The sequence below is a fragment of the Camelus dromedarius genome, chromosome 2 (genome assembly GCF_036321535.1).
Source record: "Camelus dromedarius isolate mCamDro1 chromosome 2, mCamDro1.pat, whole genome shotgun sequence".
In the NCBI taxonomy this organism is placed as follows: Eukaryota; Metazoa; Chordata; class Mammalia; order Artiodactyla; family Camelidae; genus Camelus; species Camelus dromedarius.
Window position 1 is genome coordinate 25969773 of NC_087437.1, and position 22570 is coordinate 25992342.

The 22570-nt window shown below is 39.0% G+C and overlaps 1 protein-coding gene across 5 annotated transcripts in view; it reads right to left on the minus strand.

Annotated features, from left to right (window-relative positions):
- CP (ceruloplasmin) overlaps window positions 1-18137 on the minus strand; it is a 53555-nt gene extending 35418 nt beyond the window's left edge. For 3 of the 5 annotated variants that reach the window (XR_004135857.2, XR_004135858.2, XR_010383248.1), the window contains exons 1-6: window positions 17753-18137; window positions 9434-9681; window positions 6716-6928; window positions 5813-5986; window positions 3949-4203; window positions 2513-2684 (exon numbers count right to left, since the gene is read on the minus strand). Coding sequence is in view for 2 of the 5 variants with exons in the window: in XM_010980561.3 (XP_010978863.3) it covers window positions 2513-2684; window positions 3949-4203; window positions 5813-5986; window positions 6716-6928; window positions 9434-9681; window positions 17753-17898 (1208 nt within the window). In the remaining 3 variants the exon portion in view is untranslated. The remainder of the gene's footprint in view (window positions 1-2512; window positions 2685-3948; window positions 4204-5812; window positions 5987-6715; window positions 6929-9433; window positions 9682-17752) is intronic. The other 2 variants (XM_010980561.3, XM_010980563.3) reach the window with 2 other exon arrangements.
- Window positions 18138-22570: the final 4433 nt, after the last annotated feature.

Sequence of the window (22570 nt, forward strand, 5' to 3'; positions counted from 1 at the left end):
CACCTGCTCTTTGCCAGGAACCATGCTATGTGCTGATGGCATAACCATAAACAAGCTGGACCTGTCCCTGTCCACAAGGACTAAAGTCCCATCTGTCCCAGAAGACAGAGTACAGACCAATCAATATAATAACATGTAATAAGCACAGGGTGTTAGGGAACATTTCTCCTGGGGTTGGAGGAAGTGGTGGGGAGAAGCCCCACAGGTTTTCCAGAGGAAGTAAGTCTTTAAAACCATCTAGAGGAGAAGTGGAGTTTAAAAGATGGAGTACGTGTGGTGGGGAGAATGGGGCAGGTGTTTACAAAGAGGGAACAGCCTGTGGGAAGGCTTAGAGGACAGAGTGAACATGGCATGTTTTACAGAACATGACAGGAGCATAGCATGCAGGGCAGGGCAGAGGGGTGGAGAATAAGACTTGGAGGGAAGAAGGGGGTGGGCAGGAGGACATGGGTAAAGTTTCAGTTCTCCATCTCAGGGCAGTGGGAAAGTGTTGAAACATTTACACATTCAGGATTAGTGTTTTGGGAGGATCCCTCAGGAGGCTGCCTGGAAAGTGTGTTGGAATACATAAGACCATGATAGGGAGACCCATCAGCAGACTGTCTTTAAAATCTCAGTGAGAGGCAGTGATGACTTCAGAGGCATTGGCAAAGAGGATGGAGAGAAGCAAACAACTTTTGGAGATACGTAGGATATAATGGGGCACTATTTGATGAGAAGAGGAGGAGGGAGAGAGTCAAGGGTGGTAGTCAGGTTTGGGGCTTGATCAACGGATGAAAGGTGATACCATTCACGGAAACTCAGATTTGTGGGGAAGGCAATGGGTTCAGATTTGGATATATTGATTTGGAGGGACCTCATCCAAGTGGTGTGTCCATTAAAGCAGTTCAAAATCTAAATCTGAAATTTATAAGAGCCTTCTGGACTGGTGATACAGTTCTGGGAGTCATCACATCTGGATGTCAGTGTCACCTGGGACTTAAATCTCTGCTTCAGGAGATACAAACTTGGGCAGAGCCAGATCCAACTACTGACCTGTCATTTGTCATTGAGTAAATTACTTAATTTCTCCAAGTAGATTTGTGGTAAACAAGGCTTCTCTAAAGAGGTGATGTTTGAGCAGAGTCTTGGAACAGGGGTGTGGCATAGTCTCACTGATATTTTTGAAAGCTCACTTTGGCTGTTTTATGAGGAATGCACAGTAAGAAAGGGAGACAGGAAGGAAGAACAACTGGGAGGTTACAGAAGTCATCAGACACATACAAAAGTTACCTTGTATACATCAAAGGACACTATTAAGAGAGTGAAAAGAAAATCTACAAAATAAAGGGAAATATTTGTAAAGTGTATATATCCGATAAGAGATTAATATCCAGAATATAAAAAGAACTCTTATACCTTAACAACAACAACAAAACCCAAACAATCTAATTTTTTAAATGGGCAAAGGACTTGAACTGACATTTCTCCAAATTGCCAACAAACATCTGAAAAAAATGCTCAATATCACTAATCAACGGGGAAATGCAAATCAAAACCACAATGTGATACCACTTTGTACCCATTAAAATGGCTATTATCAAAAAAAGGGAAAATGAATGTTGATAAGGATGTTTGGAATCCTTGCACATTGCTTGTGGGAACATAAAATGGTGTAGCCACTATGGAAAACCACATAGTGGCTCCTCAAAAAATTAAAAACAGAATTATATGATCAAGCAACTCCACTCCTAGTTGTATACCCGGAAGAACTGAAAGCAGAGATCTAAACAGATACTTGTACTCCACTGTTCACAGCAGCATTATTCACAACAGCCAAATGGTAGAAACCACTCAAGTGTCCATTAACAGATAGAGGAATAAATAAAATGTGGTATATGAATACAATGGAATATTATTCAGCCTTAAAGAGGAATGGAATTCTGATACCTGCCACAGCATGGAGGAATCTTGGAAACATTATGCAAAATGAAATAAGCCAGACAAAAAAGGATAAATATTGCATGACTCCACCTGTTTTAGGTCCCTAGAATAGGCACATACATAGAGATAGAAAGTTGAATATCAGGGAAGGGGAGTTTTTGTTTAACAGACAAATAATTTCTGCTTGGAATGATGAAAAGCTCTGGAGATGGATAGTGTTGATGATTATATAATCTTGTGAATGTACTTAATGCTGCTGGGTTTTACAACGCTATGTTTTCAGAAATGGAAAGCAAATGAATTGATCTGTCTAATTGTATTCAGTGTTTTCTAGGGATTTTGTTGAGCATTTGATAACTTTTAAATCCATTCTTTTTCATGGACTCAGAAATCCTGTTTCTCAAACTTGGACTCACTACCAAACACCTTAATACATATTTAGCAGTCTAGTTAACTCAATTTCAGGTACCAATTACAATTTTAATTTTTTAAGACTTTAATTGCTGAATCAGCCTTTTATACTTTTTTTTTTTTTTTTTAGGGGGAGGCACATTTTGAAATAATAATCTTTTTTTTTCCCCTGAATTACCTTTCAGGTGCTGTTAGGCTTTCTTTGGTGAAGTTGTCTATGCCGGAGGGTGCGTAGTTCCAGATGATTTCCTCCGCAGCAATGTAGTAGTGTCTGACATGTTTGCCACGGATGTCATCCTCAGATGAGGGCCTCTTACAGTCTTGTACTGAGAAAAAGGCCTGCAAACCAGCTGAAAATCACACAGAAGGAGACACTGGTTAATGGAGCCAATATTTCTCTCTCTTACTGCCTTGTAAACACTGCTGGTGAAATGACACATAGAAATGGTAGAAACAGAGCTGGAAACCATACTACACACTAGAGTAAACAGCTGTAAATAAATTACTCATGGAAAGTTCAAGCAGTGAGGAGGCTGGAGTATAGCGCAGTGATAGAGCGAGTGCTTAGCATGCACGAGGTCCTGGGTTCAGTCTCCAGTACCTCCATTAAAAAATAAATAAATAAAGCCCAAATTACCTCCCTCCAAAAAAATTTAAAAAAAAATTCTCTATGTGGCACAGAGAAGATACTACTTGTGTTTTTAAAAACGTGAAACCAGTTTCTGTGGCATTCCACTTAGGAGGTCTTTGGGATGAGGGAAAAAAAAAAGGTAAGGGATGTGGAGAGAAATGAATTTTCGCTGTATTTTATTGCACCTACGCAGTGAGTTCAGCATTAAAATAAATAAGGCTTTAATGAGAAAAAATAGATAAGTGATCAAGAGAGGTTTTGCCATAGTTTGAGGGATAGGGCAGAGTAGGAGAGGGGGAATAGAGTAGGCATGTGTTATTATTGTTCTCTCCAAGAAAATGGTTATGTGCCCGCAGTGCTGGGCCCTCTGCAGCCAAGGTCACATTTGATGAATGAAATTATGTTTGAAGGTCAAAGTAACATACTCAAAGACCCATATTAAACCTAATTTCTTCAGGAGACCAATATTACAAACTAGTATTTTTCAAGGACTGGGAATATTTTATTGCCTCACATTAAAGAGATGGAGGAGGGATTTAGCATGTTAAACCAAGGAATAGCTGGACTCAAAGAACAAAGTTGGTTATATTTAAGAGAATCAAGTCAAAAAGCTGCTTTTCAGCACAATATGCAAATCTTCTGGTGTTTATAATATTGTATATTTTACAAAGCTGAGAAACTGTATATAGTGTTATACTTTAAGGGTAGGACTATATATACATTCAGGACCAATTTTTCTTTTCCAAAAATTAACATATTTTCAGTTTTAATTACTTTATAAGTGCTCCTGTCTTTTTTTTTTTAGAATTACATTATGATTCATACTGTCATAGGAATAAAATTAAGTTACCAGTTCAAAGCTCAGATCATTCCAAAGATACTTAGCTTTTAGATTCTGATTTCTAATAATCCCTCATTAATACTGGAAATGAGACACGGCTCCCTTTTCAACTGACAGCTAATTACAGGCAAAGATGCCTTACCTTTCAGATGGTTTAGATTCTGACAGCTAAGCATCCATTCTCCAGGGTTCTGGGCCACCATTAAAGCATCAAAGAGGGTAGCAGGAAAGAGATTGACTGTGTCAATACGGAAGTTCTTATTCGTCAACACTTGCCCGTGGAAGAAAGCTGCATGCACATCAATTTCATTACCCATACCAAAAAGGTACCATTTTACTCTGTCCCCAGCACACATGGAGAGTCCTGGGAGACTTCCAAAAGCGTAACCATTCACAGCTGTAAATCAAGAGCAGAGATGATGACTAGCAGACATTGGTGTCCGGGTTATTGACAGTTACCCCTACAGATATAAAATTAACTTGGGGTGGGACGTACCTGGCACACATCCTCCCTCCTGCACCCCCATCAGACATTGTTAATCAATCACAGCACTCTCATTTGGACCTGAATTCAGCCTCAGAATTTTTGTCAGCACAATATTAGCACATGAACACAACAATGAAGATAAAACCTATTTGCTCCTTTTGTTATAAACTGTACACCTTGAAATGTTCATGTGTGTATTAGTAAATACAAATGATTGCACACATATATATATGTACAAAATGTACACACATATAGCAAATAGAAAAGAAAAGACTGAAGGTTATTTAGTTATCAATTATGTATCGTGTCAGTGGTGGTAACGTGGATGATTTCAATGTTTTCTTTTTTGTTTATCAGAACTTTTCAAATTTTCTACAGTGACTGTGAATTGCTTTTGTAATAAGAACACAAAGAAATTTTTTTTTTTTAGATTGGAAGACAAAATTTGAAGACATATGGAGGAAAGAAGAAACACATGAAGACATTAGGGACCAGTTACCAGAGCCACAAAGACCTAAAAGTTCAAAAGCAGGATGGCCTGAGATTCTTTGAAGAAACTAAGGGTCACCGTTCAAACTAGGAGGTCTTAGAGTTAAGGTGGAAATTGGTTCTGGGAAGCACAGTGAATGAACCAAATGCAACAAAGATACCAAACCAGGTCTAGCCAGACTAGAAGTTTGAGTATCTAGCACCTGTTTTGGTTAGCACATAACAGATGCTGGATTAAAGCATGGGAAGAGGAACTTCAAGCTGAAAAAAGCAAAAGTTGGAAACAAAAATCTGTACTTTGTTAACTGTTTTTTTTTTTTTTTTGATAGTACAGTTATTTTCGTGTTCTCAGTTTCTGAGTAAGGGTTATTTTGAAAAAGCTAAACACAAATAAACAAAAAATCTATACTTATTTGTCTAGCTGGTGTTAAAGGATTTGATTTTTTATGCAAATTCTGAGTGATACACTGTCTTTATTGACACATTTGGTGACTAATTATCTTGTGTCTGAGAATTAAGAAGCAGTGCCTAGGTAGTAAAGAAAGAATTTCTAGAAGAAATAAAGTGAACTAAAATAAAGAAAAAAATTAGGCGAAGTTTGGGGGGAGGGTAGTGAGGGACAATATATATGTAAAAGAAATACCTTTTAGACCTAGTGGTCTGAACTAGTTTCGTCAATATAGTTCAATGTTTTACAATATAATTTAATAATTTTAGACTATCTTGAATAGTTCTTAGAATGACTTGGGAGGATAAAAAATATATAAATATAACACACATATGCATTTAACCATAACTGATGATTTTTTATCTTTATCAGTTTGGGGAAAAAAATAGGACCTATCTGGCTTTCCCTGGCTTGAAGCTTAGATTGACCCATTAAGTCAAATATCATGTTACACATCCAATAGGCTTTTTTACCATGGTCATAGATTAGAAACACACTACTGATCACGTGAGGGAATAAGTTTAGCAGAATTAATGGATTGGGGAAAATAAGATAAAGTTAACAAGTCTTGTGTAATCTTACAATACATTCTGTTACTCTCCTGGAAGTCTTCATTGTCTTTGTCAACTTTTTCTGGTTCAGAGCAGTAGGTTTTAATGTTGTCTTCTAGGTACCAGCTGAAATTTTCATCCGCCACAGAAAACATCACCACAAACTCTTGATCAATATTTTTTTCTTTTTCTTGATCCAGAGAATCTGACATGAAAATTACTATTTCAGTAAGACTTAATTTTTAGAATTTTAGCATGTGATTTGTAGTTTTTAAAAATTTTAGTATTTATTTTCCTAATAAACCACAAGTCTAGACCAGTCACTCCTGTTTTATAGACTTCGACACCCTGAGGGAATTTTACATGCAGTAACCTGAGTTTGTGAGATCCTCATATATCTGGATGTACACAGACCACGTAACTATTCAATACTTTTTGGCAAATGAGAGGGTTGGAATTCAAAGTTGTGTGTACATCTTTGACTGTATATAGTCACAAACTGAGACAGCAAGACTTTGTAGGTAACTAAGCTATGCAGTTTTTTTCATGATGTCAGAGATGGATCCTATGATAATACATTTACCATCACAAAGCAGATAACTACAGATCTATCACCATGGCATGTCATTAAGGGAGTCATGTTTGGTAAAATCATACATCTCTTCAGTACCACTGTTGGAAGTGAGATACAGCAAACCTACCCCCAGGGAGAGCGTATTTATTGCAGCTGGGCAATGTGCGTGCATACTTGCTCCACGTATCCCTTCTCCCCCTTCTCCTTCCCTGCTTTCCCCTTTCCTTTTTCTAGACTCACCACCTCTCTACTTTACATACTCCGTCATAACATGGAAGACTAAACATTTATTTAAAAAAACAAGACCTCCCTGTCTACTGCCTTTGGTCATTTATTGTGAGTGGTAACGAGAACATGTACCTTTTTTACAGTGTATTAAAGGTCCAATGAGTCCTGAGGCGATATCTCTTGGAGCATCAATGTGGGAATGATAAATCCTGGTCACACAATTGCTGTCTTCCTCTCCGGGACCTTGTTCTGGGTCGGCATGCAGTATGTACGTATGCTGCTCACCTGGCTGCACTTTGTTGCCTGCTTTTTGAAAATCTGTGGTGTTATCAGGGTAGACGGCCCCTGGGAAACAACATGCAATAAAATTACAAACTGAGTACGTTTGAATTGAAGTGAGAAAATAGATGGTCCATTAATTTGTTCAGCAAACATTTATTCAACATCTAGTATGTGCCCCCTTGGGGATGCAGTGATATCCTATTTGAACACAGAAGAATAAGAGGCAAATGGCTACAGGGTCTGGACATTTCACAGAAAATGACACTTTTTATACCTGGCTGAGTCTTCAAGGAGTGTAATAGATATGTCAGGACCATAGTGACTTTGGGTTTGCAATTTAGAGAACCACTTTTGCCCTGGGGTTATGGTATGGAAGTAAGAGCAAAACGTTTACCTTCTACAATCTGAAGCTTCCTGTATGGTATTAGGTTTTTTGCCTGTGCTTTAACCATGGAATTGTTTTATTTTTACTTTAATTTTGTAAATTTCCAAACATATGTGAAAGTTGAGAAAATAATATGATGAACCTCCTTGTGCCCATCAACTTAGCCTTAACAATGACTGATTCAAGGCCAATCTTATTTCATCTATACTCTCATCCACTCTTATCCCATCATCACTGAATTATTCTAAAGCAAATCTCAGACATCATATCATTTCATTCATAAATACTTGAGTATGTATCTCTAAAAGTCAAGAATTCTTTTTTCTAACATAGCCACAATACAATTATCATACCTTAAAAATGATTAATACCCTAATATGCCATGAAGTTATAAAAAATAAATAAGATGGCAATCAGCTTCTATGCTATGAATGTAATTGTTTGGTCTAGGAAAACAAAGAAAAAATATAGATGGTCAAAACATTCACCTTGTAAAGCAATACTTCTTTTAAAAAGATAATAATTAATCAAAACGAATTTGATCTTAATTTCCAACTCGATCCTTATCATTTCAATGACTGTAGCATGGCCTCAGCATTTCTGCTTATATAATAGCTGACATTTATTGAGCTATTATTATGTTATTATATATTATATTATCACTGTCCCTATTTTATACATGGGAAAACTGAAGCACAGGGAATGTGACTTGTCCAAGATTATTCAGCCAGTAAAAGGCAAGGCTGCACTCGAACATCGGTCTATTAATTTTGAAACCCTCGCTCTTAACCATAACAAAACACCATCTCTTTTCATCATCAAGGACTAAGAATGAGATCATAAGCACCAAACCTAATCTTTGCTCTTCCTGTACTGTCTGTAAGGCCCCCCAGTCCTACATTCATGTGACCTTTTGGTTACTGTGTCTCAGATGTGACTCTGGGATCATCCAGCCACATGCACCATTTGGAGGACGTAGGAGACCACTCGTGCTGCCTTAGCCGGGACAGAGTTTACCCAAAGTAGGACGGGAGGTGACAACGGCTACAGTGTGTTCACAGGTAGAAACTTCAGAGATAAGACAATCCTCAGCTTGAGTCCTGTTTCTTCCCTCTGGACTTTTGCCTTTTCTAGGCTTTGATGCACACTACTTATTTCTCTTATTTTGACTCTTGGTCTGGAAAGGAGTTGGGCATTGGGAAGGAAGGCCCAGCTCTCACTGACTCTCACTATATGAGTCCACCCGGAAACCCTATCACATTTCACACCTACAAGCACAACCAAGAGAAACATGGCATTATTAGGAAGAACCAAGATGCTTATTCATAAAATAGTTTAGAGCTGAACAACATAGCTATAGGTCTTATCCAGGATGGGAGTCCATAATTTCAGAAGTTAAAAAGTGCTCCCCCCAAAGTATGGAGATTTCTTTAAAAAAAACACTAAAAATAGAATTACTATCTGATTCAGCAATCCCACTCCTGGGTATATATCTGGAGAAAACTCTAATTTGAAAAGATACATGCACCATAATGTTCATAGCAGCACTATTTACAACAGCCAAGACATGGAAGCAACCTAAATGTCCATCAACAGATGATTTGGTAAAGAAGTTGCAGTGTGTGTGTGTGTTTGTGTGTATAAATACTACTCAGCCATAAAAAAAAAAAAGAATGAAATAATACCATTTGCCGCAACATGGATGGACCTGGAGATCAGAGATCATCATACTAAGTGAGATAAGTCAGATAGAGAAAGACAAATATTACATGATATCACTTATATGTGGCACCTAAAAAAAATGATACAAATGAACTTATTTATAAAACAGAAACAGACTCACAGATTTAGAAAACAGAATTGTGGTTACCAAAGAGAAAAAAAGGTAAGGGTTAAATTAGGAGTTTGGGATTAGCAGATATAAACTACTATATATAAAATAAACAACAAGATCTTACTGTATAGCACAGGGAGCTATATTCAATATCTTGTAATAACCTATAATGAAAAAGAATATGAAAAGGAATATGTGTGTGTGTGTGTGTGTGTGTATAACTGAGTCACTCTGCTGTACACCAGAAAGTAACACAATATTGTGAATCAACTCTACTTTAATAAAAAATAAAAAGTGCTCCCACTGAAAAGGAAGAGGAAATTCCAGCTAGCATATGAGCTGAACTTACCCTCATGTTCCTTATAGTAAGTCATTCCATGTGCATGAAATGTATAGGGCCTAGAGGCGAAGTTTTTAAAATGTACATAAACTTTATCTCCAGTTTCAGCTTTGATAATAGGACCTAAAAACCCCAGCCAGATAGGTTTTTCTATAATCGTTTTAAAGGTTTCATCTGTGTACTGAAGATAAAGGGCCTTCTTGTAGACTCTTCCAATTCTGTTGGGGCCATTTTGAAGATAGATGTCGGAATGTTCCCTGCAAAGGAAGAGAAGATAACTCTATGAGAAGCCATCATTTCTGGGGAAAACATTATAATTAAAGAGAAATAAATGACCACATCACATTAAACGTTTGCCTGTAGTTGTAGGGAAGCCTCCAAAAAACGGAGAGGAGAGCTGTCACTTAGCCCTGTTATTTCAATTATGTGAGGTGTCCCATAACAGCCACATGGCAGACAACCATGTGTAAATGCACCATAAAAAAATAATGCATCTTACCAGAGTATTTCCTACGAGATTTTCATATTAAAACACAGAGGCATTATGGAATGGAATATAAAATATTAAAGTGAAATATTAAAGCAGTTAAGATATTTCTCACATATGGTGTACATATTTCAGCCACTGGAAAAATTTGAGTTTCTAAGCAATCAATCTGGATATGTGAGGTGTCAAAGTGTATATATAGAGGGGAGAGAAATAGCTCAGTGGTAGAGTGCATGCCTAGTATGCTTAAGGTCTTGGGTTCAATTCCCAGTACCTCCATTAAAAAAAGAAAAGAAAAGAAAATATTTTTAAAAAGTGTTTACATTTCAAAAAAAAAGTGTGTTTATATATTTCTTTCCTAAAGTAAAACTAATAATACTGAAGTAATTCTATAATTTTTATTTCTTTTAGCAAACCTAAATCAAAGTTAGAATTGATGCATGCAATGTGTGTGGGTTTTTAAATTACTTTTGCATTCGAATTACCCCGGTATTTTTTTAATCCCTTGCTACCAAAAATACTTAAACATTGAATGTTTATACTCTGGTTAGTGGCTGATTAATAGTTGCTTAAAACGTTCCTAAAAATATCTGCAAAGTAAATAGTAGCCAGGAAAAAAAAAAAAAGAAAGTGAGTTTGGCATTGAAACTTTTGAACTGGCTCAAGTTACTGTCCTTAACAGAAGCCTGTATAGCTTCTGGGGAGCTACTTGTGAGCAATGCCATCTAGCCGTTCAGGAGAACCCATTTAAAACTCGGACTTGGGCAAGCCCCTCCACAACCGAGGTCTCCTCCACTAGAATAAAAACTGCTAACACCCTGGCTGATGATCTGGTTTTGTGTGTGTTTGTATATGTGTGTGTGTGTGTGTGTGTATCTCAGAGACCTTTGGTGCCTTTCCATTTTCCACTCAAACCATGTGGGGCTGGATGACCTGACTGAGAAATAAACTTTGTCTTGTTTTCTCAGCGGTAAGCTCATTGGAAAGAATGAGGGATGTTTTTCCTTTCTCTCTTCAAGATGAGAGCAGGGCTTGTCTGGGAGCTCTGGGTTTTCACTGTTGCAGAGTTTAATGGCCTAGTTTTTTAAAATCTAGGGCTTTAGCCTAATGTTTCTTAAGTTTTAATGTGCATAGGAATCTACTGAGGACCTTGATAAAATGCAAGTTCTTGGGCCCCAGCCCAACTGATACTGTGTGTGTGCGGCTGGCGTGGGGTTCAGGCATCTGCATGTACTGACAGGTACCCCTGCGTGTTCTGATGCTGCTCTGGGCTCCTGGGCAACTTGAGGTGGGGAGGCTCCAGGGTGAAGGGGAAGAAAGCTGCCCAATCCCAGAGGTAGTGGGATTCCCGGAGGCCGTGAGACAGAAAGGAGGCAGGTTCTGTTTCCAGGTCATTCCCTGGTAGTAACCAGCTCCCTGCGGGCATGGCTGCTTGAGGGCATCAGATTAAGCCTGAGTGCTGGGAGCACTTGGCAGTGGTCCTGGGGGCTGAGTTTAGGCAGTGGGAATGGGTGTTGGAAACAGCAGAGCCACGAGGCTCTGCATTGACCAGGGGGCTTCGACAATGAGTATCTCGTAGTTGTCACCCTGGGGACCCCAACTTTCCTGGATTGTTTAAACCCCAGGATTCTCAGATTGTTCACTGAAAAATGAATGAGGTGGGGTTCCTTTCTCCTATCACGGTGGGAGAAGAGCCAGGCTGGAGTTTAGAAAAATAAAGAAGTGACATCTTTTGTACCCACTATGGCGAATCCCACGCTTATGCCTTTATTTCTCGTATTCATTTTCATTTTCTAATTTCTTGTTGCAGTTTCCACTTTATCAAATGAAACAGAAAAAAAATTTAGAAGGGCTCTGAAGAGACTTCAAGGACATGAAAATGCATGGAAAAACGGCAGGATGGGGTATGAATTCTTCCCCTCAAACTGCAGCATTTGTATGGACAGGAGTTGTCTTAATAAATAGATGTTTTAACAACAGCAAAATTCCAAGGCACTGAAGATCACTGAGACGAAAGGCAGATTCATCCAGTCCACACAGCTGAGAGGAGGTCAGGAAGAGGACAGTGTCAGTCAGGCACACAGGTCCAGATGCAAAGATGGAATTCCTCTCTGGTCGCACCAGAACCTGGACCACTCAGTATCACACAGGCCCATCTAAACCTCAGGTAAATTCTCTCCAGTGTCTGTCTCCTACTGTTAGGAGAGCAGCTCCGATAATATTTAAGTAGAGATTCTCATCTGTGTTCTGCCATGCCCTGTTGATACACATTAAATAAGGCCAATGTTTAAAAATAGCCCTCAAATTCCGAAGGCTTCATTTAAGTACAGTGTGTATTTATATTTCCTGTCTGTGACTCTAAAGCATTAAGGAATACATCACATCCCATTTCAATAAATTGCAGTAGGTTTTGTCAAAATGTTTTGATTTCATTGAAATTCTCCTGTATTAATCATTTCCATTGGGAGGAGCATTGCCCAAGCTTTGGGATTCGTTTTTTGCATAAAAAGATTTTTTTTTAGCTGGGGGGTGGGGGTGAAAATTACTTTAAAAATAATTGATCTGAAGTTACAATCTATTCAGGGCTCTTAACATTTGGAATGCCTTTTATACACATAGCAATATGCAAAATGTGTTTCCCATCTTGTCTTTTTTCTGAAACAAAATTAAGCCTTAACCAAACTGGGAAATATTTCACATCATGTGATACTTTGGGGGAGGTTTGTTTGCTTATGTTCTGTCCCCAAAGGAACATAAAAGTGTCATTAGGGGACATCTATTTAATTTCAAGAGCACAGCCTAGGGACAAAGGGTCAGTTACTGGAAGCTTGCAGGAAGTTTGCCAGTCAGATATCCAGTCAAAAAAATCTATTATGGTTGTTCTTTATCCAAACAAATAATTCACATTAATTGTAGATCTTCTGGTTGACAATTATAACATGCATTTTTCTACTCATTACAACAGGTAAGTCCCCGTCTCAACAATCACATCCCTCCCTTTTAGCCCTTCAATTCCTATAATCCTATAGAAATTCCTATACTTTCTGGTAGATTCAGACATAGAAGTGGCTTTTTAACTGTAGGGGAATTAAAAAAATGTTTAAACTGCCTTAGTAAGATAATAATAATGCTACTCCTTCCTATAAATTCAAAATACACTCAAGTGGTCTTGGTTTATGTCTAGATGTGGTTACTAAAATGTGGGTAATATACGTGAAAAGTTTCTGGATTCTTGGCTTTATTAATTGAGACATAGTATATTAGTTTTCTATTGCAGTGTAACAGATTATTACAAAGCAGCTTAAAACAACACCCATTTATTATTCCACAGTTCCATGGATCAGAAGTCTGGCATGGCATGACTGGTTGTCTGTCTGGGCTATTACAAGGCTGGCATCAAGGTGTTGGCTGGGCTGAGTACTTGTCTGGAGGATCTGTGGAGAAATCCACAGCCCTGCTCACTCAGGTTATGGGCAGAATTCAGTTCACTGTGGTTGTAGGACTGAAATCCCTGTTTCCCTGCTGGCTGTCAGCTGAGGACCTCTCCCAATTCCTTAAGGCCACTGGTATTTCTTCCCAGGTGGTCCCTTCTCGCTTCAAGTCAGCAAAAGTTTGTTGAATCCCCCCTCAAATCTCTTGAAATCTCTCCAATTTCCTCTTCTTCCACTAGAGAATTCTCTGCCTTAGACTAGGCCCACCCAGAGCGTGTCCCTGCTTTAAGGTCAACTGTGCCATGGGCTAACATAAATCGTGGGAGTGATATCTCATCATATTCACCAGTTCTGGAGATTTAGGGTAGGATAGTTTGGGGGGCGGGGGGGAGGGCATTAAAAAATTCTCCGTACTACACACAGGAATCACAAGGACAACAGTCAAAAATTAACTACTAGGCAAAGACTCAACCTAGTTTACACAGCACAAAAATCGCACAAACTCAAATGACTTATGGGTTCTAACTAGCCTGGCTTTACTACCACAGCATGAGAGCGGTATTGAGGTGTCAGCCCTCTTAGATCTGTTTTTAGGGGAAAATAGCAGCGGTGATAATAAATTGTAGAGCTTGACAAGTCTGAAATGGTGTCTTCGCTTCACTAGCTCCCGCACGCAGGCGGTCCTATGTGAGGCGTTTGTAGCACACTGGCTTTCGCTTTACTATTTTTTATTTGGCAGCCTTGAAGTACATATGAGTCATGGTAGTGACTCTTCCAGATAATTTTAGCTTATAATTATACCTCCTTAAGAATCATTAAAAAAATTTAAGATCATTTTGAAGGGGTAAAATGAATACCTTCTGCGCAAGTTTTTTTTCTTTAGAAGCGTTTTGTTTACTTTCCTGTTTTCCTAAACAGGGAGTACTAGGGAAAAAATTCAATTTTTTCGTGATAGTAATGGTAAATACTAACATTTATTAAGCACTTACAGTATCCTGATCACTCAATATTACAATACTTATGATAATACCATAATGTGGACTATTCTTAGTTTGTCCTCTGTTTCTTTGGCCAAAATTTGAACTTCTTCTTGGTCATTGGTTTTGATGATGAAGACATCTTTACTATAACATTTCTGATTTATTTCTCAAACCTACAGAGGGCTGTAAAACTAGGTAACAAAGTCTGTAAAACCTGTATGTTACGTATGTTAACATCATCAAGCCTGACGGAGAGCGTACAGTGTCCGTGTAGAAGGGCTTTGTGCTGGCTCTTCTTGTGTTTAAAGAATTTTTCACTTACTTCTAGCTTCCTCTAGGTCACCAGAAAAAAAAAAGTAACCTGAAGAAAACAGGAGGATTGTCACTTACTGCTATTATGGACCCAGCAAAGTCAACATATATTCATATATTTAATTAGGGCCTACTATGGGCCCAGAACACAGTATTGTATTTGCTAATTGTTTTTTTATATATGTCTTTTATTGTTATTTAAATACAAATAATTTAGGAGCAGGAACTATATTTTATAGATCTTTAATTATTTATTGATTTGTTGAAGTTGCAGATAAGGCACTGACCAGGTAAATGGCAATGCTGAGCATAAAGAAATTACTTTCTACCTCGCGCCATTAGACGTAAATGCTACTGGTACAAAAAAAAAAAAAAAAAAAAAAGAAAGAAATAAACTCTATTTCCCTAGTAAGAAATCCATACATTTTTCTCTTTTATATCTGACAAAGTTTTCAGTCCTACTAACCCTATGTAGAACTCCATAAATCGACTTTTCCTATTTCATTCTATCTTTTGATTTGTTCTACAGTGTAAATCTGTCCACACTAGGATCAAGGGAAAGTTTTTGTAACACAGCCTATCATTTCTTCTAGCTTCTATATACCTTTTATTCATTCACTTTCATTTATTCAAAGATGTTTATTTGGTGTCTCCTACGTTCTAGGCACTAACAAATGATCACCAGTGAATGTAACAGATGGAATTTCTGCCGTCTCAGTACAGACTTTCCTCTCCATTGTTCCAGATCTTCAAGGTCAACATCAGCTTAAACCTAATTGTCTGCCTAACAACCATATTGCCCTCTTTCAACCTATTTCTCAGCCTGTTTATCTCCACTTAACCTTCTTAACCTTCACACAGCAAGGATGTCAATCTTGTCTGGTGATAAGGCATCATCCTTTGCCAACTGGGTGGGTGCTATGATCTGAATATTTGTGCCCCCCCAATTCATATGTTAAAATTCTATCCCCTAATGTGATGGTATTAGGAGGTGAGGCCTTTGGGAGGGGTTTAGGTCATGAGGGTGGAGCCCTAATGAATGGGGGTCGTGCCTTATAAAAGAGTCTCCAAAGAGACCCTTAGCCCCTTTCACCAAATGAGGACACAGAGAAAAGACTATGAACCAGAAAGAGAGCTCTTACTAGAACATGACCATGCTGGCACCCTGATCTTCGACGTCCGAGCCTCCTGAACTGCGAGAAACAAATTTCTGTTGTCAACCCAGACTGGGGCGTTTTGTTACAGAACAGTGAATGGATTAAGCAGCTGGATATTCTGCAAATCTGAGACACAGGGAACAAAAAGTTGCTACCTCAACTCATCTGTACAGAAAGGTTAGCAAAGTATTGGCAAAATTGCTGCAGCTCTATTCAACATTCGCTGTTCAGATGTATAGAAAAATTGCACAGGCAGAGTGAGCAGTGCCATCTGGAGTTTGCACAACGCTAGGCAGTTACTGAAGCAAAAGGAGATGATCAAGCCCATGACGTATAACCTCCCTAGCACAGGTAGGACACTAGAGTGTTTAAAAATAAAGGAATTCTCTTCCTTCCCTGCAAAAAAACAATTCCTTAACAAAGCGCTTTTCTCTTCTAAATGTCTAGAATTATTAACTCATGCTCAGGGCAATGTCCTGGACTTAGATAATGCCAAATAAAGCAGATTTGATTTTTGATCACGAGTATTGGCAGAAGAATGGTGGGTGAGGCCACAAAGTAGGACAGTACTTTTTTTTTCTAAGGTGTCTGACTTTTGAAAAAAATCTGTCTGGTTTTCCTATTAAAAACGTATACAATTTACATTATATTTAACGGGGAAATGCTGAATCCATACAAAATAATAGTCACTCTGGAGCCATAAAAATCTGTCATATTCCTAAGAAGAGAATACTACTTCAAAACCAAGCTTTAAAAAAATTAATTGCAAGATTTAGTAGTTTTATTTGAAATCAATTCTCTTCAGGTCAGAAACTTTCCTTACTGTATATTATTAACCAAAAAAAAAAAAAACTTAAAAAGTTGATATTATTATCAGCTATGCATTTATTCTTTTACTTTGAAAAGTTTCAAACACACATACAGTTAATGAAAGTAATGTCTACTCGTCAGCAATTATGAAATTTGGATACTTGTGGGCTTTTTTTGAAGATACAGTCTTAGCAGCGGATGGTCATTGGGCTCATTTGTCACCATTAACATACATTAAGTGTTACTATTAAAATACATTCATCAGATTAAAACTCCCTTTTCACTATTAAAATACATTTTTAACTGTAATGAACACTGGTTTTGAATAACAAATTTCAATTCGGTATTAACAGTATTCAAAATGATGACTTTGGTATAGAGAAACTTCCATTACAAAAAACTTCAAGGAGAACTGCACTCTTGTTTTTCTGTGAGGTGAGTGTTGCTTGCAATAAGAGAGCTTTCAATGGACACATGAAAACCTTTAAGTTACATGGAGTTTTTTGAAGGGGCGTTATAATAAATATCTGACATTTCTTTGGTGCATGTGTGATGCGTCAGGCACAGTGCTAAGAGCTTTGCATGCCCACTCTTCAAACAACCCAGTGGAGTACTCTTATTATCTTCGTTTTACAGATTAGGATGCTAAGTCTGAGAAAGATGAGTGTAATTATGTGTCCAGAGTCATCCAACAAGTATTAGGCAGAGTTATATTTATTAAAATTGTATTTGATTTCTATAAATCATTCTTTGAAGGATTAAAAAACGTTTATTCTCACCACTAGTAGTCAGTAAATGGTAGGGTTAACATAACATGTTATACAGTCCTTCTTTAGATTATATAACTTCTGCAGAAACAGACAAAAAGACAGAATCCTGATGGAAGATGCAGTAACAACCAGAGGAGGTAATAACAAGCCCACACAGTTCCCCAGGACCAAGTGAAAAGGAGTGAGGCAGCCTCTCAAAAAATAAACAAACAAAATCCCAGGAATTAGAGGAGATTTTTTAAAGTGTCTTGGGTTTCAAGCCCATATTTTGCAGCTTGTTTTACATAACATATCAAAGAAATACTTCATCTTATTGGCTCTATTTTTTTTAATCAACAATTTATAAGTTTGATCTATAAACAAGAAAAAATAGTAACTTACTTGTCAACTGAAATAAGCTTCTTTTCTCCATTGTCAGAGGCGTAGTTCCAAGTTGTCTCAATAATTCCAATGTAATAATGCTTATCTTTGGCTCGGGCTGAGGTACTATAAAAAATTAGAAAAATACCAAGCAAGAAAATCTTCATTCTTTTTTCCTCCTGAAGCCTGAGACGCAGTGAAATGAAATCGGAAGCAGGCAATTTTATAAATAAGGCTTTCTTCCTTTATTTGCTTGACTGACAGAATTTTATGTTGCACAAGACTAAATTATTTCGTTAAAGCAAATAACATTTTCCACTTCAGTTCAGTTCTCGTAAACCCAGAAAAAACCCTAGATTTCCATTGCCAGGATTCTCTGATTACAAATTAAAAGTCAACAGTTATTGTTGGAGGCACTGGAGTGTGGATAACTCTGCTTCTACCATTTGTTGTGTAAATTCCAGGAGGGCAGAGATCATGTCTAAATGCTCCCTTTGTTCCTCCAACAATACGCCACAGTACAGTGCCCCGCACTCAGCGAACTTTCAATAAACTGGGACTAAAATTATGCACAATGAATCAAAATACATAGCTCTTTACTTTCGAAAAGCCAAACAATGCCCCGCACTCAGCGAACTTTCAATAAACTGGGATTAAAATTATCACAATGAATCAAAATACATAGCTCTTTGCTTTCGAAAAGCCAAACAATAGTAAATTACCACTTTAGTTATGAAATGTGATATTTAGCATGCCAAATTTAAGTACCCCAAAATAAGAATTTATTTTGAAGGATTTATTTATTTTGTAAGCTCTGAACACATCTGCATAGAAAGTTTATCAGGTTAGTCTGTATTGCTAAATACAAATAAATAGCAGAGTGTAACAGGGGTTGATGATGCTGTTTCAATCATTGAAGAAATCAGACCTAGATAAACCCATCTTCAAAGGCAAATTTGATCTTACTTAAATGGAAGGAGCTCTACTTTACTAACCTGAGATTTCTCTCTTTGATGAGGACATGAATTTGGGGGAAATTCATTTTATTTTTGTTTTTTAGTTGAGGAAAACCCTGATGATATCAGTGCACATTTTGTGTTGACGTAAACTTTTTCTCTAGAATACCTCAGCGTGTTATGTGAGTGTTTGCCAAAAGGTGTTTTACAGAAATAGATTGGTATAGGAGAAAGCACCCTGATGTTGAAACAATTTATTCATTTAGTAAGTATTACTGGGTGAACCCCTGTGTGCCAGACACTATTCTAAGCATTGTGGGGATACAGCCGTAATGAAACAGACACAAATCTCTACCCTTGTCAACTTACCTTGTACTGGAGAGAGACCAACAACATACAAATGAAGAGCGAAATACCTGGTATTAGCTGCAAGTGCTGTGGAGAAAAACAGAACAGGGAAGGAGACTCGTGAGTGCCAGGGCCAACAGTAGGATGAAGGTCAAAATCTGATGGCACCACATGACCCCAGGCAAGATACAAAGTTGACCCCAGTCTCAGTTTCCTCATCTGTAAAATATCTCCGTCTCAGAGGGCTGCTGTCCACATTAATTGAAATGTTAGGTCACACAGATGCTTCTTTCACCAGCTAGCAATAATCTTGACTAATTGTCCTGATACAGAAAATTGAGTCACAAAGCCCAGGCTATCCCAAGACCTCTTTCTAGAGCCACCTTCAACCATTGTGCCCTCGACCTGGGTGGGGCTATAATCTTGCCCAAACTCCATTGACCAAGCCCCGTGCCTTGCAAGATGCTGTTCCTTTAAAAAAGCTGGTGCCCAGAAGGACTCCATTGTTTCCAAATGGTCCACACAGGGGGAGCATCTTCTAGTAATTCATTCTCCCACAGGGTGCACTTTTTTTCTAATTGGCATCTAATTAGAAGTCTCTGTATGAGCCAGTGCATGGCTGTTGGTGTAAATAATGCCAATCTTGGGACTGCACAGTTTCTCCTGTCCTTCTACTGACCCTTCCCAGGACTGTGCTGTGTGGGAAATCACTTCTCTGTTATCAAGGGCTTTGTAGTTAACAGATATTATTTAATGATCCTTAGGTCTTCAGGTGGGCTCTATGCTGTTAGCCTCCGAATAATGATGAAGACCTTCACTGATCTATTCCTAGTGCCCATGAGTCCAGTTACCTATTTGTAAGTCTTGATTTAGGAATGCACTTCCTGTTTCCAAGGACGTACCCCTATACCCTAGATTCATATAAAATTGTCCCATTGTCCCCTGGGTGGTGCGGATAGCTGTGAATGCTTCTGGATCTCTCTATCATGTCTGCTGCTCCTACTGCTACTGGGAAACAGAAAATAAGAATCACCTCAGTTCTTTGTCACCTGAAAAAAAAATTTTTGATGAGAGACAGAAAGCATGATATAAGCAAGATTTTTATTAGTGAAGTAAAAGAAATAGTGAAAGATAGTACCCTCCCGAGAACTGGGGGCAGGCTAACCCAAGACAGGAAAAATGGCGCTGCTCCCTCCTTCCTCCTGTTTTTATATCCTGGCTTCATAATTGATTAATTACTTGATTGATTAACTGATTGCTTCCCCGCACTCTGGTTAATTGACAGCTCAGGTTCCCTGTGCTCTGGTTGATTGACAGCGCAGGTTCCTTGTGTTCTGGATTGTTCCTTTCCCCTTCCTCTCCCCCTGCCCAGTACTCATTTCTATCTAAACTACCTAAAACTACCCTGTAAGTTACCCTGTTATAAACTGATCCATTGATTATAAGCAGCTGCCTGTTTCATTTTTTGATGTCAAGGTATCTTCTCAGTTTGTGGGCACTTTTCGTCTCCTCCATCCTCCAACAATTAGTGAGCCAGCCAGGAGCCTGAAGGCAACACAGGAATGGGTAAAACGGTCATGCTGGGGGAAATCCCAGGCTGGCCAGCCCGTTCCAGTTGGGGTGACCTGGCTAGGTTCATGGAATGCTTGGGGCCACTGTGTGAATACAGAACACCCCAAAAACACCAAAGGACTTCCTAGATATATTAACTGAAGTGATGGATAAAGCAAAAGTGGAAAAAAGGAAGAGAATAAGCTATCTCGGTCATTGCACAGCCTTTGTTATGTGCTTTAAGGATTAGCAAGAAAAGCAATCACAGCTCAGCAGGAAACTAGAGAAGACTAAAGAGACTCTGGCATTAGAGAGGGATGTCTGGAGGGTATGATCTGCCACTTCTGACCTTTTGTTAAGGAAAACACAGCAGGAGGGGTACATTGAGGTGAAGACATGTAAGATGGCCAAAATGCAGGGCGGCAGGCTGCCCCTTTCCAAGGTGAGGACTAGTATTTCATAGCAGAACTGCGACCCCCAGAGGTGGGATCCTTGGGATAATGACTCTGCGGAAGATGAGGACATAATTATAGAGGAGGGAAAGAACCTGTGAGAATGGCCTCTGACCCAAACTAAAACACAAGCCACAGGGGAACAAGGAGATAATTGAGAGGAGATCCCTACAAGCCCCAAAACAACAGGGTGAGGCTCTACCTCCCCTGAGTCAATAGAATTAACCGGCAGGTTTAACCAAAAGAAGAGGGAAGGAGTGGCAGCCTGCGTGCTCCGTGTATGGGACACTAGGGCATTGCGTTAAATGGGTCAGAAATGTCTTAAATGGCCTGGTTACAGGGCAGCCTGGCCTCTGGCAACGTTTGTGTGCAGCTGGGATGGGAGAAAACTGAGGACACCTAGCCAACTTGATTGAATGGGTACTTGCAGGTATACACCTGGCTTGGTCAAATGAGGGAGAGGTGCCCCTCCCACCCTTAAGGTGGCATCTATGGAAGTGCTATGAGAAATGGAGAGGGAATTAGGAAGGAAGCATGTGGTCTCTTCTCCTAATTTCCAAGGAATGAGAATGAGGAGTTATTCACAGCAGGCATGAAAGATGGTATCCTACAGTCCCGCTCCAGGAGCCTGGTACCTGACCTTACTTTCAGTTTTAGCTCCAATGGTTAATCAACCCACTCAAGTGATGGTGACTGTAATAGCTGGTTTAAGTGAAACTGAAAAGATCTGACACAAGGGAAATAGAAGTGTAGATAAAACCAAAAAGGAAAAAAAAAAAGTGAGGAAATTAAAGAAAGGGGACCAACTAGAATTTTCTGCAAGCAATTTTAGCCAGACCTTGTATTAGCTGGGACCCCTAACAACCTTATTTGGTCCTTTCAAACTTATGGAAAGCATTACCCAAAGGAAAAGTTTACTCCCCTGATAGCAAGGGAAAAAGAGGACCAGGCACAAGCCTGTGCTCCATTGCTGGGGGAAGATGAGGAACAAGGGTGGATCCCCCCACTTCTAGGAATTAGGGGTGGGGTCAAGGTTACTCCTTGGTACCGGCCATAGGGGGCCCTGGAGGCCGCATGTTAAACTGACTGTTCATTGGTCCTGCACCAATAAACAGAATGTTCTGACTTCAGTAGATAGTGATGCTCAGTGCACCCTGATTTATGGGAATGTTTCCTGGTTCTAAGGGGAAATATGAGCCATTGATGGATATGGAGGCCAAACCGTATGGGTGAAACAAGCAAGCTTGTATTTACAGATTGGAAGATTGCCTCCCTGTCCCTTTCTGGTTTCTATTTTGCCCACAATAGAGTACATTTTAAGTATGAATGTCCTACAGGACCTGGACCTCTCAACCACCACGGGTGAGTTCTGCTTATGAATCCAAGCAGTCAAGCCTGTAATGGTGGGTCATGCTAAGAGGGACCTTGTAAATTTGCCCATCCCTCGGAGACTGGCGGCAATAAAACAGTATCACCTAGTGGGGGACAGAGAAGGATAGCAGCTACCATCAAGGGAGTAGAGGAGGTAAGGC